General features: G+C 31.8%; 1 protein-coding gene across 1 annotated transcript; it reads left to right on the top strand.

Moving 5' to 3' along the window:
- Positions 1-217: 217 nt before the first annotated feature.
- Positions 218-8,121, top strand: LOC124353166 (transmembrane protein 169). Its single transcript, XM_046803034.1, has 3 exons — positions 218-508; positions 4,525-4,615; positions 6,858-8,121. The coding sequence occupies exons 2-3, from the start codon at positions 4,547-4,549 to the stop codon at positions 7,644-7,646; spliced, it is 858 nt and encodes a 285-aa protein (XP_046658990.1). The 5' UTR covers positions 218-508; positions 4,525-4,546; the 3' UTR covers positions 7,647-8,121.
- Positions 8,122-17,175: the final 9,054 nt, after the last annotated feature.

Here is a 17,175-nt window from a genome sequence, read left to right as displayed (position 1 = left end):
ATTTATTATTCAAAAAACATTTTAAATCGTTCAATAAACTTTCATTCTTAAATTTCGTTTAACATAACATATTTTTAATCCTAAGAGAAAGGCAATAATTGTCAGTGGGTTAAAGTCTGTTGCTACAAATGTACTACTCAATATATTTACATGTAGTCAATGTTATTATTAAGCACTTTGAATTTTCTCTCTGCCTTTAACCATTAACCTTTCCCTGGATTTTGTCTATTAAATTCAACAAAAACACCTGTCAAATACAAACGTAATGTCATTCAGTTCAGCCGGTCAGACTTCAGTTTGACATTTATCAAACTAATCGGCTTGAGTAGTGAAAAATAATAATACCGACAATCTGGAGTTGTGATTGTGAAACTTTATTTTTATGTGAACGTACCTGAAGTAGTGTAATTGTTCAAAAATAATATTGTCTGTGTAATTCATAAATAATTATAACATGTTTAAAATAAGCGAAGTTAAATGCTGTTTGTGAACAAATCCCATTTTTAAGGTTAGTTAGTTGTTTTAAACTGTAGGAATATAGGAAGGGTCTCTAAGAGGTAAACTAGTAATTATGGGATAAGATTGGTAGTAGATTGCTAATCTTATATCTCATTCATAATCATTAAATTTATTAATCATTATGTGGAATTTTAGGTACCTTTATGAACTATGCTATCTATATTTTTAACTGATTATTTATAGGCTAAATATTGTTATCCTTATTGTTTGGACCCAAAAAATGCCATTTATGAGAGGGCCTTCATTGGCTACAGCATCAGAACAGGCTACATAATAAATCCAACAGAATATTAAATCAAAATAGATCTAGGCCTATATTGATATCTATTAAAACTAAAAACAAAAAAAACACAAATTTTATCAGTCTGTATGACAAATACGACAATTTTAATGTACTGTTTGAGTAGACTTAAATAAGCTACCTACACTCATTGGTGTTTGTTTTTATTGAACGATTCAATATATTTTCCAACTTTAATTTTACATAGTAATCATTTTCAACAAGAGTTATTGTAAATTAACAACAAAAATAATATATATTGCAATTTTCAACAAAATAATTTTAATAATAAAATTAAAAAATAACGAAACCCAATTTTACTTAGATCTAAAATGTCCGAGAAACACGTTATAGTATTAATAGCTTACCTGGGTAGCAGGGAGTAACTGCTTTTGTAAAGTGGAGAAAAGGATTCTCCCCAAACAGGCACACTTCTTCTTCTATGGGGCGGCCTATTGCCATGCACTTAAGCCTCAAGGGCCTTTTGCGCACCCCGGTTGCATACCATCAGGCCTACCAGTCGATGATTTCAGCAGTTCCACAAACCGCCGAAAACAACCTATCAGGTCTTTGGAGAAATTCACCACCAAACATGCTAGGTTTGGACTAAGAAAATTTCTGTGTAGGCCTATAGTTTTCAGCCTCTTCTTTGGCATAGTCTCCTTTTTCTTTATTTTCATCGGTTGTTTCTTTATGTACAGAAGTAAAATAGTTTGACAATCGTTTTTACACTTTCTAAGAAATTTGTTTCGGCTAGGTTCCTTTTCGTGTTTTATTTAGTAAAACTCAAAGCCACTAGGTTTATTTGACATTACAAAAGTCTACACCACAAACGAAATCTATTTAACAAAATTTGTACCAAGTAACTAATGTAGTGTTTCCCAAACTTTTTTGATTCAAGGCTTCCTTAAGGTTTCTACTACTTTCCGTAGCGCCCCACCCCCTCAGCTCTTCCCAATAGTCGGTAAAAAATATCAATAAAGTATTGTGACTTTATAACTCACATCAGTAAAATATTACAATGTATGTCTATTATAATTTAGCCATCATAAAAATATCAAGTAAAGACCATGTCCTTTATAAATTATATAAAACTATGTACTATTACTATTACTGATTTGTAAAGTAGAACACTATTATTATAATGTTGTTAGACTTGAAGTAATGCAAGTAAATATATATTTATGGAAGTAAGTAAAGTACAAAGCGTGTAAAATTTAAACATTGTTTTAATAATTCTATGATTGTTTAATAAAAATTACAGTTTACCAATGTTTATGAGCCAATTTATTAAAATACATTTTTATTAAAAAATAAAAATTGTCATTTTTATAAAAAGAAACTATTTGTTTCTAAAATGCTTATCCTCGTGCCAATATATTTCTGCACGCGAGTATAAAATTCCATAATTTTATTTCAACTTGGGCGGGCCTACTGCCATGCTTTACAAGAGTGTTAATGAAAATTGGTGAATCAAAACTGAACAGTAGTTTTAGAAATTGGTGTCATGAAAGCATTATTAAGGAAATGTGGTTAGGCTTCGACTACTTTTAAGAACCATAAAAAGCCCAATCCTATTATTTGGTTTGTTGTCTTCATACATTCCAGCACTACCATTCGGACAGGGTTGTAAAAGTTCTCTAGTTTAAGGTGCTGTAAAGCAATTGGTGTGTGGTAGGGTTGATTTATACATTTTTAGTCAGCCCTTGAAGAACCTTTCCTGAAGACAGGAATAATAGAGAAACATTTCTTTGATCTCTCATTGAGATTGTAGGCATTTAAGGTACTATTTAGGGACACCTTGTAATGAAGCCCACATAATAATAGTTGAAGAATATTACAAATTTGTACACTATGTATATGAAGGATGGTATGGTAAGGAGTTCACATGTCTTTATGTATAAGAATTATTTTTACAATATTGATTTATTATATTAAATATTTTAATACAAAAAAGAAGAAACTAAAACTCCTGTTCAACATTTACTATAGTAAAGATGTCTTTCAGCAATAGTCTATCTTCAGTATTTAATAACCTCTATGCATTAGTTTTCTATATTAATTATAAAGATAACCATCCTAAATTGTGGAGATAACAATATAAAATATTTTACTTCCTTAAGCCATAAATTACAAAAAAATGCAATCAAGTGAGGCTTTGATCTTGAAACTTGTGCAAAAAATGTTCCCCACCTAATCCAAAAACGTATTGGTGAGTCTTCATATAACTGACGAGAGACAGATATCTCAAAATTCTTACAAGTAAATACGAGCTTGCGTCCCATCTGGGACTTTCTCACCTGACGTTTTGACGAGGGAATATGACCTTGCACGCTGACAAGTAGCAAACACAATAATTTGGTATGCGTTTCTCTACTGATCGTGAAAACGACAGTTTGGACTCACAAAAGTACATCAGTGTTGAGCATCTGATAAGTTGACCTAACACAGCGCAACACCAGTAGCTCATGCTACCTGTGGAGGGCAAACCTTCTGTTTGGTTGTTGCTCAAGTATTGACATGTTCACAATTGAAGGTTTTCACTGCAATCGGAATTCAGGACTACCTCTTCAGAATTAAAGCACTCTGTTCCCATTTTGAAAAAACAGAGCTTCCCCCAAATATTGTGATAGCGAACGCACTGTGGGCACCAGCCCCTGTGCTAAGCACCTGGCTTGCTTGTGAAACCAAGTTTGAGTAAAAGTGAAAGCTGCAAAGGAAAAGTTTGACTCTGCCTAGTAAAGCTGTTTCGATGTTGTTTCGTCTCTCGGACACAGATAGACACCAGATTCCAGCTGTCACTGTATTACAGTGTCCTTAGTTGAAGTGCAAGAGCTTTGCTCTCTCTTCAAGAACCATCCCAACCAGTGTAGGAGACTAAACTCAACTACTGAAACTTTCCTGACTAAGAAGATCTAATAGATTACAACTTTTCTATCTCCTCAAAAAAGACCTCAGCTTAGCATTTCATATTCTGAATAAATAAAGGAAAATCGTAGTTTTAAGTTAAATCATTGGGTTGAGTATTTACTTTCAGTGTTTCTGTTGGTAATTTGTGTATCATCAAAATGTATATATTTACGTGTGTGAGAAAATAAATTATTGCGCCACATCAAGTTGTGGCTTTATGTTGTGATTGTTCATTTCACAAAGTGGATTTTCTTTGTGTGCTGCTGTTGTTTTAGTTTTAAACTAGTTCTTTTGGAATAGATAATAATTCTGTGAATAAGAACATTTAAGGTAATTTGGTAAAATATTTTGATATTACATAATTCACAAAATAATATGGATTATGATCAGTAAAGAATATCACTTATCACTACTAATCCAGTGTGAAACTCGATTCTGTGAGGGGTTTTCCTTCATAACTGTAAGCTATACAAAAGTAATAACTGCCTCATTACACATAAACATTCAAAAATAAGATAAGCAAGCAGCTGTGCAAATAGACATAAGCTTGTTTACAACGTTCGTACAGTATAACTCTGTACTGTCACGTAATTTGCAGAAAAAACAAAAATCTGTTTACCTTATTGTTTCTTTGAGAGTAACAGTTTCAATTTTCCATAAATAGTTAATATTTATAAAAAATGCATAGCTTGTAAAATAAATTTGGTACAATAATTTTAGAAGTTGAGCTCATTTTAGTTATAGTAATATTAACTCACCTTATACAAATATATCGTAGCAAGTGTTTGTAAACTTTATCAACAATATTGTTACAGGTAACTCAAATGGTTATACAAGATGGCCTCTACTGAAACCGCTATTCCATCTGAGATAGAAGAAACCAAAATTGACAACGATTGCACAACTGTAAGTGTAATTATGTGATCGCAAGCTCATTAGACACTTCAAATGATACATCTGTGGGTGGCAGATAATATAATTTCCAACATTGAAGAACTTATGACTTTTTACTAAACTGCTTTAGTAATAAGGGAGATAATAAATAAACATATTAAAAGGAATATAATCCGTAAAGCTAAAAAAAAAAAAAAAATAGAAACGTTAAATAACACAAAACTTGGCAGCATATCAGAATATTATGTTGAAAAACTTACTCATTTTCATTAGGGTTGTCTTAATTCCATTGGTGACTAGGTTTAGGTAAAATTTTCAGGAGGAATAGACATTGAAAAGTTCAACAAAGTAGTAACTTCAAATAACACATTCCTTGGTGCCAGATGGAAATATTAAAATCATAAATCTTGTTGTTGACAATATTTACAACACCGAATACCTTTTGTGTTTTTTTTTTTTTTTTTTTTTTTGACAATTTTATTTACAATCCGTTCAGACATTCTTAGAACAATAAGTAAATTAGATAAAATAATAAATTTACACGAGTTAGACTCTATCCAGCGATAGAGCTAACACAAATAAACAAGAAAGTTTGAAATTAGAACCTAAGAGGTAAGTCCAGGATTGAGTGTCTCTTCAGACGTGTAACTGGCGCACTATTATCCAACAGGTTCATCACAAGGTAGTTCGGATGAGAATACAGCTTGTCTTGGTACTTCTTGCTGTAGCGAGTTATTTCCTCTTTACTGTGGGAATTTTGGTCTCTTGATGTATTAATTGATTTGATTAGTTATATACCACAGAGCTTCCAGGATGTTCCGAAGGACTTTAGACTGAAAACGTTGGAGAATTTCGATGTTGGAGTTACTGGCTGTACCCCAAAGCTGTATACCATAAGTCCAAACAGGTTTCAAAATCACCTTGTATACTAACAACTTATTTCTTAATGATAATTTCGACCTCTTGTTTAAAAGCCAGGATATTTTTTTGAATTTTGAGTTAAAAAAATTTTTTTTTACAATCTTTTCTGTTATAACGGTAGGTTTGATGTAAGTTGGATGCAGACTGGTTACTATTGTGAATTAAATGTGTTGATAACTGGTTCTTTAATCCTAAAATGATCAAAGAGCAATCCAATTACTATTCGTTCAACATTTCTTTACAAATTAACATTGCACTCAAAACTATTGCTACAATGCAGATATAAGCGTACCAATCGTAAGGTACAGAATTAAACTTGCAATTTCATGCATAACACGTCTGTCCTTTTAAGTAGATTCCATAGAAATCTGATTTTTGCAATTGTCACCCTCAAAATAGAATTATTTCTTAGAGAATTTTTACATATTTACCGATCATGGCCAGCATCCAATGTTTAGGTGACTCTACAAAGTTTAGAGTAGTATATAATAAAATTTGTGGAAATGATGGTAAACATGATTGCTGCCCGATGATGATGGTAAACATGATTTCTAACCGATTTATTGGCTAGTCTGTTGACCAATAAAAAGTTTAAGACAAAAAGCCAACGTAATGGTAAAGTTGGTACTGGTGGCTTACCCATTCTTGTTTGTGCAAATTTTTGCAAATCTCGATTATTTATCAACATAAACAAAAAGTTTCAAATATTTTTAAAAAGCATATAATAATGTTGAAACATTGTAACTGAATATGTTTACAAACATAATTTTTAATTTAATGCATCTAACCAACACCATGTTGTTAAGAAACCACTTCATACACTTAACAATTTTGTAGAATTTTTTGTTCCAAGTTTCTAAGTTTTTGAAAGTGTTATCGGTGTATTGACATATCTATCGTTAAACTCATCATATCATAGTGTTTCACAAAGTAAACTTCTAAACTAATAATTATCTTAGTTTGATATTTCAAGATGACAGGCACATGTGAAGTGTCTGAAATGTCTGTACTTGTGTGAGATAATTTTGGTGTACTCGTTTTTAGAAGAAGAAAGGATGAAGTTCTAACACTACCGGTTGTACAACTGGAAAGTCATACCAAGTTTCTTGGGATAACAATAGACAACTTACAATGGAATGATCACATTGATACTCTCTCTAGGAAACTGAATTCATGCTTGTATATTTTATTTAAAGAATCAATCATACAAGTGATGAAACCACACACAAAAATAGTTTTATGATAAATAAATTTTTATTCTATTGTATAGTTAATAGTAATACACCTGGTTTGAGTAGATTGCGTAAAAATTAATGGTTTTGTTGTTTTACAGAATGATCTGTCAGTATTGAACTCAAAATCTGCAATTAGTTTCAACTCACTGAATGATGCTGCGGATAGCCAAGAAGGTGACAGCAAAAGAAACTTTGACGATGAAGTTAAAGTCAAGAAAAAGGTCAACATTTACACAGAAGAACCGGATGAAACGACCGCTTTAAGGAAAGGCTCGGAGGCATCCGACTCTTTGGCAGAGAAATCCATAACTAGCAATGGTTTGGAAAAATGTCTGACGATGACAGGCACAATTAAGAGAGGTAAAAAGGCCGGTCAGAATCTTGACATTAGGCTGAACATGTCGCGGGAGGAGTTGGAATTGTTGGACGCGAACATAGCGGCTAAGACGCAACAATCGTGGTTGAACTGTGGGCTCACAACAGGACCGCACGTATTCGTGTGGAGCCTTATATGTTTCCCTTTTGCAGTAATCGTGTCGGCTTTGTACTCATTTTACATGGGAACCTTGATGTGGTACAATGTTTTCACGTACATCACCGAAGAAGCCAATATCGTATGGCGCATTTTACTCTCGCCTTTCCTGATTTTGTTTTACCCACTGTTCATCTTAATGTGTACCGTCTGTCTCGGTATGTACGCCGGGTTTGTTCAGATCTCGTGGTTTTTCGATAACTGGCAAAAAGAGATTACAGATTTAGAAAAGGGATTTTACGGTTGGCTCTGTTCTAAAATTCGCTTGGAAGACTGCTCCCCATACGAGGTCATTGTACTGACTGATATAAAAGTCCCCTCAAACACCGCTTCTCAGGACACACTAGCAGGGTAAGACAAATCACTGAAAATGTCCCTACAAAAGTTGAGTTTGTTGGGCCAATTGTGTATTTGTAGGCTCAGAATGAGACTTAAGAACAATATTCTTATAAAAAATGTCAGTTTACTACAAATTTTCTAGCTCAAACACTCATTTAAACTTTTTTATATCTGATGAATAAAAATATATTTAGGCATTTAATAATCAAAATAGTTTAAAAGTGGGTATATATATTTAAGGCTTATTGTTTAGAAAAATACTGTGTTAGAAAGTGTGTTTCTGAGCCAAGAAAATCATGACCTTCATCTTACTAGTCACTCTGTACTTTAACTCTGTCAGCCCCATGTGAATGAATACACAGGAACCAGATATTTATACTTATTGTAGATTGTTATAAGTCACTTGGGGCTAAATATGGAATCTCCTAAGTTCCTACATTTTTTTTTATTCATCTTATATATATATATATATATATATATATATATATATATATATATATATATAAACAGTACAGAACATAACATTACCTATGGAGATAAAGTTCTGATCATTACTAAAATCAGTATTGTAGCACGTTTGTTTATCAAAACTTGTTAAGGAAATATAACTATTATTTATAAAAACTTGTTAAGGAAATATAACCATTCTTTAAATTTGTTATAATTGCCTATATAAATAAACAACAAATCTCTAAAGTACATCATCAATCATTCCTCCACATATCATGCTACTGCTTCCATTACGTCCATAAATCATTTGAAAACCAAATCTGATTAATTGTCTTAGCTTAGTGTCTACTCTTATGTACTGTACGAAGTATTTGTAACGTAAATCATTGTGCAATTACTCATTGAAATCATATTAAATTAAATATTCAACGACATGTTATTTTTAAAAACTGTAAATATATTTTCATCACTACGACATCTGTGCCAAGTAAGGTTTTTTTCTTTATTAATTTTGAATTTTAAGTACTGAAAGATTATTTGCATACGTGGCACTACAGTTTTATGTAATTTTATCACGTATACGTATGAGGTTTCTATAATTGTTTTAGAAAAGTTTACAAATGTTATGTCTACAGAATTTTATTGTTTTGTGGTTACGGAGTTTAGCCAGTTTCACAGAATTTAGGCTAAGTATTAAGAAGACTGATATAGTTTAAATTTTGTTTACGAAATCGGAAAGTCTGACTTGTAGTTATTATCTGATACTCTAAGCACAACCGATGAAGTAAATCACTGCCGCAGTTTACTGCCAGTCATGGAAACATTCATAAGGGTGATTGTATATCATATCAATTGAAATCTAGTTATTTGCGGATTACGGAACAATTACATTGGTAGGGCATGTGAATAATATTTGTAAACGATTTTTCAGCGACGTATAATAGTGATTTGTGTTGTATGGCTATTTTTTATTGTATTTTTTATGAATTTATTAACCAGACTATAAAACATTTACATATACAAGAATACATACAATTTTCTATACTTATATATTTTATATCCAGAATATAAAGACTTTTAATTTTTATTGTATGACTAATTTTAATTGTATTTTTATGAATTTATTAACGAGACTATAAAACAACATTTTACAAGAATACATAACATTTTCTACATTCATTGTAATAATTATATAAAGAATGTAAAGACTTTTTCGCTTTTACTGCTCTTTTGCAAAGGGAAGCTGATATGACTTCATCTCTTTGTTTTTATATTTGTGTTAGTTTACTATTTATTTGGACTTTATTATTATAATATTTTCAAAATGGTGGTAGGCCATCAGAAAAACATTAACCTCCTTAAAAGGCCTGTGTGTGTTGGTGGTACATCCTCTATTGATCACGTTGAGACTCGATTGCAAAGATTTTTTTAGTTTATTTCACTTCCAAGTGGATAAAATAAAATTTAAAGATTTTTTGTTGTAAAATCAAGACAAGAAATATTTTTTGTAAATTTTATTATTTAATCTTGTACTTTGAATTATATTTTTTACTAATATTAGATATAATAGTTTATTATTTGTAAAAGTTAAATAAGCTTACAATAATAAAGATATATTTTATTCTGTACTTATTTAGTTACGTAATATGTTGTGTTGTACACATTTAGAACAATATAATCATTGTTAGGACTATAACAAATTCCAACATCGATTTTTTTTTAAGACAGTTACTATGGTGAATGCAACTAGAGCAGTCCACACCAAAATAGTTTGTGACATTTGAGGCAGTGATGCCATAATCACTGATTACCACCAGCTGTTCCTTGGCTATGGTCATTACTATCTGTTTGATTTACATTGTGTCCTAAAAACAAACGAAATGTATTTATGAACATCAGTTACCCGCAGGTTCGCATGCAATTTTGTAGGTTTTACGTCTGTATGACCACTTCTGACTCGAGTGAAATATATTTCCGATGCCAAAGTTGAGTTTGCCTTGTTGCAACAATCAAGAAAATACACCAAAAAGTGCATATTGCAATTTACTCTGGTCTTTGCATTTTTTGTTCCATACTTGATTTTGCCTTGTTTCCCGGCAAAAATATATGTATGTATATTTACATTCACAGATCACAGAAACTTACTTCTGTTAAAAGACAACTAAGATGGGTTTTATAATGGTCTTTAAAATTATAGCAAAGTTAGATAGTAGCTTGCCTTTATATCTAATACGTAATATTTGCTACAAATGTAAAGTTAAAAGTACATTAACAATGACACTATATACGTGTTTATTTCTTTATAAACTGAAAAATATTTTTTAATATTTTAGAACATTTAGAGCTGGAATTGGTACATTAGTTCAAAATCACAGTCCAGCAAACTTTCATCAAGCATAGTTTTGGCCGACTACTTCAAAGGCAGTCTTCGGAGTCAAATTTTGACCATCTTATGGTGTAGGACATTTTCTGAGGTAGATTTCTAAGGTGGAGTACTTACCTAATCGCTGAAATCTATAAACAGTGTGAAACGAATGTTTACTCCTTAGAGAATTTACAAACTATAAATGTAAACAAATTGAAACAGTGGTTAAATTAATTAAACACATGGTTGTGCTGCCATAAAACAATATGTACACAAAACAGTTGATTCTTTTCACAGACTCTTTCAATTAATTTCACAACTTTAGAGACCAAGACGGGATTGCTACTTTAAAGACCAGTGGTGTGTAGTCCGGAGGGATTTCTGAAATAGGAATAGGCCTATATTCAACCCAGGGACCATAAGAATGTCCATGTAAAATTTCAGTACAATCGGTTGAATAGTTTACTTGTGAAAGCAAAAGAAATAAAGGTACTTTCACATTTATAATACTATTAATTAACATTTCTTGGTAGTAACATATAATGTTGTTTATTTACTAAAACAGATGTTGAGACAGATCAATAATTTTTCATGCATCTAAACTGGCAAGTGACGCAAGAGGTGCGCAGAAGGAGAATTTTGAAAGGCAAGTCACCATCAGACTGTTTTGGTGTGAATTGCTCTAAATAGTAGTTAGACCTTTACTCACAACTGGCTGAGTATGTTACCTTAATGTATTACGGAGATTAATGTAACTTAGCAGTGCACCTGACAACCATATCTAGTAGACTTACGTCTCTGATAATGTCACCACAGGCAATGGCTAAAAATATTTAGTTATTAATTTTCATGACAAATTTATTTGTCAAAAACTAAGTCTGAAAAAACTTTATTCTGTATGTCTCAGATTTTTAAACGAGAAATGAAATTATGAGGATTTTGTTGGTTTATAAGTTAGAAGTTTAAAATCAGTACTGTATGCAACTTAATTTTTGATTACATTAATCTTTTAATATTCTGCACTTCTAAGTTAAAATACTATATTTAAAAAAATGTATATAAAAGGTACTAAGTGAATTCAACAGTGTGTCATCCAACTGCCATCCCTATTTACCATGTGGCTACTCAGTACTGCCAGGAAATAAAATAGTTTTTTTAGCTCTTCTTAAAAATTAAAATAAAATAAATTTTTTGTTATTATATACACTAAAAGCTTTTATATATTTTAGCTGTTTTTATTTGAAATTTACCAGGAACATCCCAAAAACATAACTTACCTAGACGTTAAAATTTTTCCTGAAAATTACTTAATAAAAATTAAGAATAATATAAAAAATTAAAATAGAATTACTGCTTCTGCACAAAACATGACATTTATAAATTGTAACTGACTGATGTATATAAATTATAGTACTTATTCTTTATTTTGACAGATGATTAAAAACACATTATTATATGCTGATTAAGCCAAAAATGGATTTTCGAGAGAAGAAACATTGTTTCTTAAACACACAACAACCTGAAAGTGCTGGAAAGTAAAGCTCCTTTGCAAAACTGCATTTTACCATACACAAAAGGAATTATCTCCCCTCAGTTGTCATTGCTACATCTGTCTAACCCTGATGAAATAGAAAATGTTTGCAGATTAAATGTTAAATTTAGTAATTTTATAAAATACAATCTAAATTCAATCAAACATTTAAACACATGCAATTACTGAAGTATACTAACTTGTTATAAGTGTCTAGCTTTAGCTCTTTCTTTCTGTTTTCTAACTTTTATGAATTTAATTTGTTTTAGTAAAAAAATGTTCTTTTTACTTAAAAATGTAGTATACAATTTTAAAGTAAGTGTGGCACACAAATTATATATTTTTTTGTTGTGTTTTTTCCGCGCAGGTCTGATACTAAATTATTTAACTTGTTTAAGTATTTTGATTTCTTAACTGTTAATAACAACAAATTAGGAAACTAATGTTCTTTTACATTTATTCTATTCAACCATATAAATTAAGGTGTGAATTAGAATCGTATTAACTCGGTTCTTCTCATGTTGTAAAACAAAAGGAAAGACGAGGGTGATAATATGATAAGATTTTGTCCTCATCAAACTGGGCATCCACATGTCATGCTGGATAAATATGGAGAGGAATACCGGTAATATATAATAAGTTTCTTGTTAGTACAAGTGTTGGTGTATGACCAGCCACTCATCCTGACCTTCTTCAGTAATAACTATCCATTAATGCTATGTATATAGGCCTTGATTATGAATCCATATGAGAAGATATATCTTCCCTACGGGACGACTTTGAACAGCCAGTGTACGCGATTTTATGTGGTTCGCGTACCTGCCACCAGAGTCGCAACCATCGCTTCACCCATCAGCCCCTCCCTCCGCTAACTCTTCGGCTAGTCGCAAATGTTCGGGGCTTGTCGGTGGTAGTCGGAAGTGCTCGGCTCTGTCTACCCGCTCTTTCGTTGCCCATCTCAGATCTCTGAAACAATATTCTAAACTGCGCGCGCTGCGCTATTTCTACAAGACTCAGCTTGGCGCTGCTCGCCGGTCACTAATAGCGTGTATTTCTAGCGTTAGCCGCTAGGTAGCACATACGTCGAATGATTTCAAACGGAAACCATTTATATAATTGAATAGATTATCTTCTCAGGATTCATAATCAAGGGTATAGGTCAGCACAGACTGCCCCACTGTATATTATTTCTATAGGATATAGACAAAGTGTAGTACTTATATGTGTTAGTTGATGTATTTAACCTCGATCTCATTGTTGCATTTATATTGAAACCAATTGTATGGAGTTAATGAATAAAGGAATCATTGTCTTTTATATTTAATTAGTAAAAGTAAATGATTGATGTTAGATATTTTTTATGTTTTGTAATTTAATAAAATATGAGTAAAATATCGAATTATTGTTTGATTTTTTTATCCTTTACTCAAAGTATTTTTATACATTTACATTGGTTGTCATTTAGTGGATTATTCTTGTAGTGAACAAAATTAAAAATGGTATTAATACTAATAATGAAAAAAGGTAAATTCACTTTCTTTTAGTTAGGCCATACAAACACTATTTTTAAAAGTTTGCTACACAACAAAATGGCTTTATTGGATACATTAGTCATCACCCACAAACAGAGTAAGTAATGGAACTTGCGAAATCAAATTTTCTGGTCTTGTGAAACCGCAATCACTATCTTAGCACAACATACATTCCTTGATAGTAAAATCTTTTCTTAGTAAAAGAAAACTACTATTAACACTCAATATAGAAAATAACTCAAATTGTGATTAATAAGCACAGGTTAGCGTAATTAGTTATCACACTTTTACATCAGGTCAGGGAAATTATAAAATGTTATAAAAAGAATGAGAACTTTTATTCAATCAATCAATCAAAACAAATGTATTCATAAAGCACACAGATTGGTGTCATGTACTAAAAAACCAGATGTAAAATTAAACATAATTTTTCATGTTAAATTACAGATCTAAAATCTAAATACTTTACTCTAAAAAAGAATCATCTGTATTGTATAATGATTTATTAATTGGGAATGTCTTTAGTTTTTTCTTGAACGCATTTTATGAACTTCGCTTCATAAGGAAGATTTTCAATAAGAGAATTCTTTAAGGGAAGATTTACCAATAAAGTAAAAATACCATTTTAGACTTAACCTTTCAATTATCAGCAACTACACAAATGTCAATTGCAGCCGTTATGCTGACAAAACCTGTTATACCCACTAACCACACATAACAAGCCATCATACTTATCCAGATTGGCTTACAGAAGATGAATATAGAAATTGTAACGCTTCCCTTTGAGGTACGAGGTATCTAAAAGCTGATAGAAAAAAACTTCCAAAAATCTTTGTCAAAAAGTGTTCAAGGCATTTTTCGTTGTCCTGTTATGATATTAATGCAGTGTGTAGTAACGTTACCATTGCCGAGACAAAACTGCACCATATTCAGTACCTTCCCCCAAAACATCTTATTTAATACAGCATTGCAGCTGGCTGTAGATGAGTTAGTAGTATTTGTTCTTTCCCGTAAACAAATTTAAGTAAAAACCTTGTAAAAGCTCATCTTAACCAGAGTGAAACTCTGTATGCACCTCAAAACAGAGTCAAACCATTTAAAATTTAGAAAAAGGCTTGTTGTTTCTCCTTGATAAATTTTTTTACAGCGTCCGTGAATTCCTGACTGGTGGCTAATTGGACAACCTGGTAGTTTTAAAATATCTTAAGAGTTCAAGTCGTTTTAGTTATTTTATTGACGATTGTAATCTGTTGTAAGAAGTTATCTGGCATGACCAATGCATGTAATTGTGTTACGCGTACTTTGGTTGAATAAACGAGTTATTGTATCGCTTATATTCTTTTAAAACCTCATGTTAAAAAAAATCACTTCAAAAAGCCTACAAATTGATTGTTACATTCATATTATAGATGTATTTAAATGTGTACACAAATGAGTGGATAGGGCGTTGAAGGGGCTGCTGGCATGCTACAAATTGTGCACAATTTTTGTCACTGATTCATCACTATGCAATCAGTACCTCATATAACACAGGTAATAGTAATCTGTATGTCTCATGATAATAGTTAATCTTGTACATAAGGTCTAATTTAATAGCAAGATTAAACAACACTTTGTAATGCAGTTTGTACTCCATATTATTTCATTAAAAATAGGCATATCTACAAGAAAGGTACATCTGTCAAGTACAAGTTTATTGACAGAGTAGAGGTGTTTCTATATTATTGACCAATCAATATTTTAAGAGCAGGAGTTAACTTATTCTTGCTGAATTATTGAAAGCGATTTAAGATTATAGATACAGCTTACACGGGCATATTGCTCCCTGGCACACAAACTTGAATTCTCAACTTTATTATCTATTTCTAATGGGCCACTTATGAGCTTCCAACAATTTCAGATTTACTACCTTGTCAAGGGAAGGGCTCTGTGGTGTAGTGGCAACATGCTTGTCCTGCAAGTAAGAGATCCAGATTCGAGTTCCAGTGGATGATCAAGTACTTTGTGTGATTCAATCTTTTTCAAATTACACACACACATGAATATTATAAATAATGTTAAATAAAACAAAGTAGTCTTCAATCATTTAAGTAGTTTTTAATTATACTGAGAAGTATTAGGGACTAGACTCATGACTACATAACAGTATGTTTACCTCAAAATGAAACAAATAAATTATAAAAAGTGTAAACCCATGGTACACTAGGGAATGTGGTTTAGTTGCTTACACTGTATGTGGACAATTCCTTTTAGTTTACATTTTTAAATTGGATTTTTATTACTAACTTGCATAATATTTAGTAAATTTTAAGAATAATTTTTATAGTTCATTAGAATTTGTAATTATGTTCCCCCTTCATTTCAAAATTTAAAATTTTCAAGTCCTTTATACGAATGATTTGATGTAATTAAAAAATTTGATGTTCAGCAAAATTTGATTTCATGCTAATCGGGTTATTTTATTTTATTTTTCTACATTGCAAACGACACAGTGTAGTGGTTAAGGCGGATCAGTTATATCACGAGAGAACGGAATCAAGCAATGCCGAGTGCGGCTGCTGCTTGGATGGAGTGATCCTGTCTTGCAAGCAGCCCGCCGTCTAGCCATTGATGGTGTTTCGGAAGTCACCTTTAAGCAGTTGGTCCCCAGGTTGTGTTAGAAAGGACTTGCTAGGCCTTAATTAAATAAGATATTCTTTACTTTTACTCAAAATCTTGATTTAAAATTTGATTGATACGATATTTACACATTCACACCATTTTAATTTGTAGATACCTATTTTTAGAAATTTATCCTATTTCATTTTAGAATTTTGATTCTTGGATTAAGTAGTAACTATTGATTTAGTTTTATAACTTAATTTCAATTTTGATAACTTTGTAACCGTTATCGGTCAGAAGTCATCGTGACACAGCTATACATAACGCAGACACAGCTGTTTCAAAAGCAACTATTTTGTAGAATTACTCCAGTCAATTTTCAGGTATTTATTGTTTGGTGCATCAATTTTGTAACTAAACAGTAATATATCACTTTCTTATACAGAGTGGGCCAGATAAAACCGGTCCTGAGCGAGTTTACGTAATACTCATACAATGCGTACAGGAAACTGAAAAAGTGACTAGGCGAAATAAAAAAAATACATAATATTAAGTAAAATGAAATTTTATTTTGTCTATTTTACAACATGTACATTTAAGGATTTACAGTCTCTGTTCAAAATGGGAGCCACCAACTTGTATGCAAATTTCAGCACGGCGAATCATGTTCAGGAAAACAGTCTGCAATTCTTCTACTGGAATGTTGGCAATTTCTTGTCGTATGTTTTGCTTCAATTCTTCTAAAGTCCGTGGGTTGTTGTGATAGACATTACCTTTGAGACGGCCCCAGAGATAAAAATCGCAAGGCGATAGGTCGGGCGATCTGGCTGGCCACAAGTCTTTACTGATGGTTCTCTCTTTAGTAAAATCACTGTGGATTCGAGCGAGAGATCGATCAGAAGTGTGACAGGTTGCCCCATCTTGTTGGAAGTACGCATATGACACTTCTGGATTCAGTTGTGTAACAAATTCTTCATAGATCCGTAGATAAACGTCTGTATTAACTGTCTCCTCGAAGAATATTGGTCCAATGATCCGGCGACCAGACATTGCGCACCAAACACCA

This window comes from Homalodisca vitripennis, chromosome 1 (assembly GCF_021130785.1).
Source record: "Homalodisca vitripennis isolate AUS2020 chromosome 1, UT_GWSS_2.1, whole genome shotgun sequence".
Classification (NCBI taxonomy): Eukaryota; Metazoa; Arthropoda; class Insecta; order Hemiptera; family Cicadellidae; genus Homalodisca; species Homalodisca vitripennis.
The sequence above is the reverse complement of the archived record's forward strand: the minus strand, read 5'-3'. Positions and strand labels throughout refer to the sequence as shown.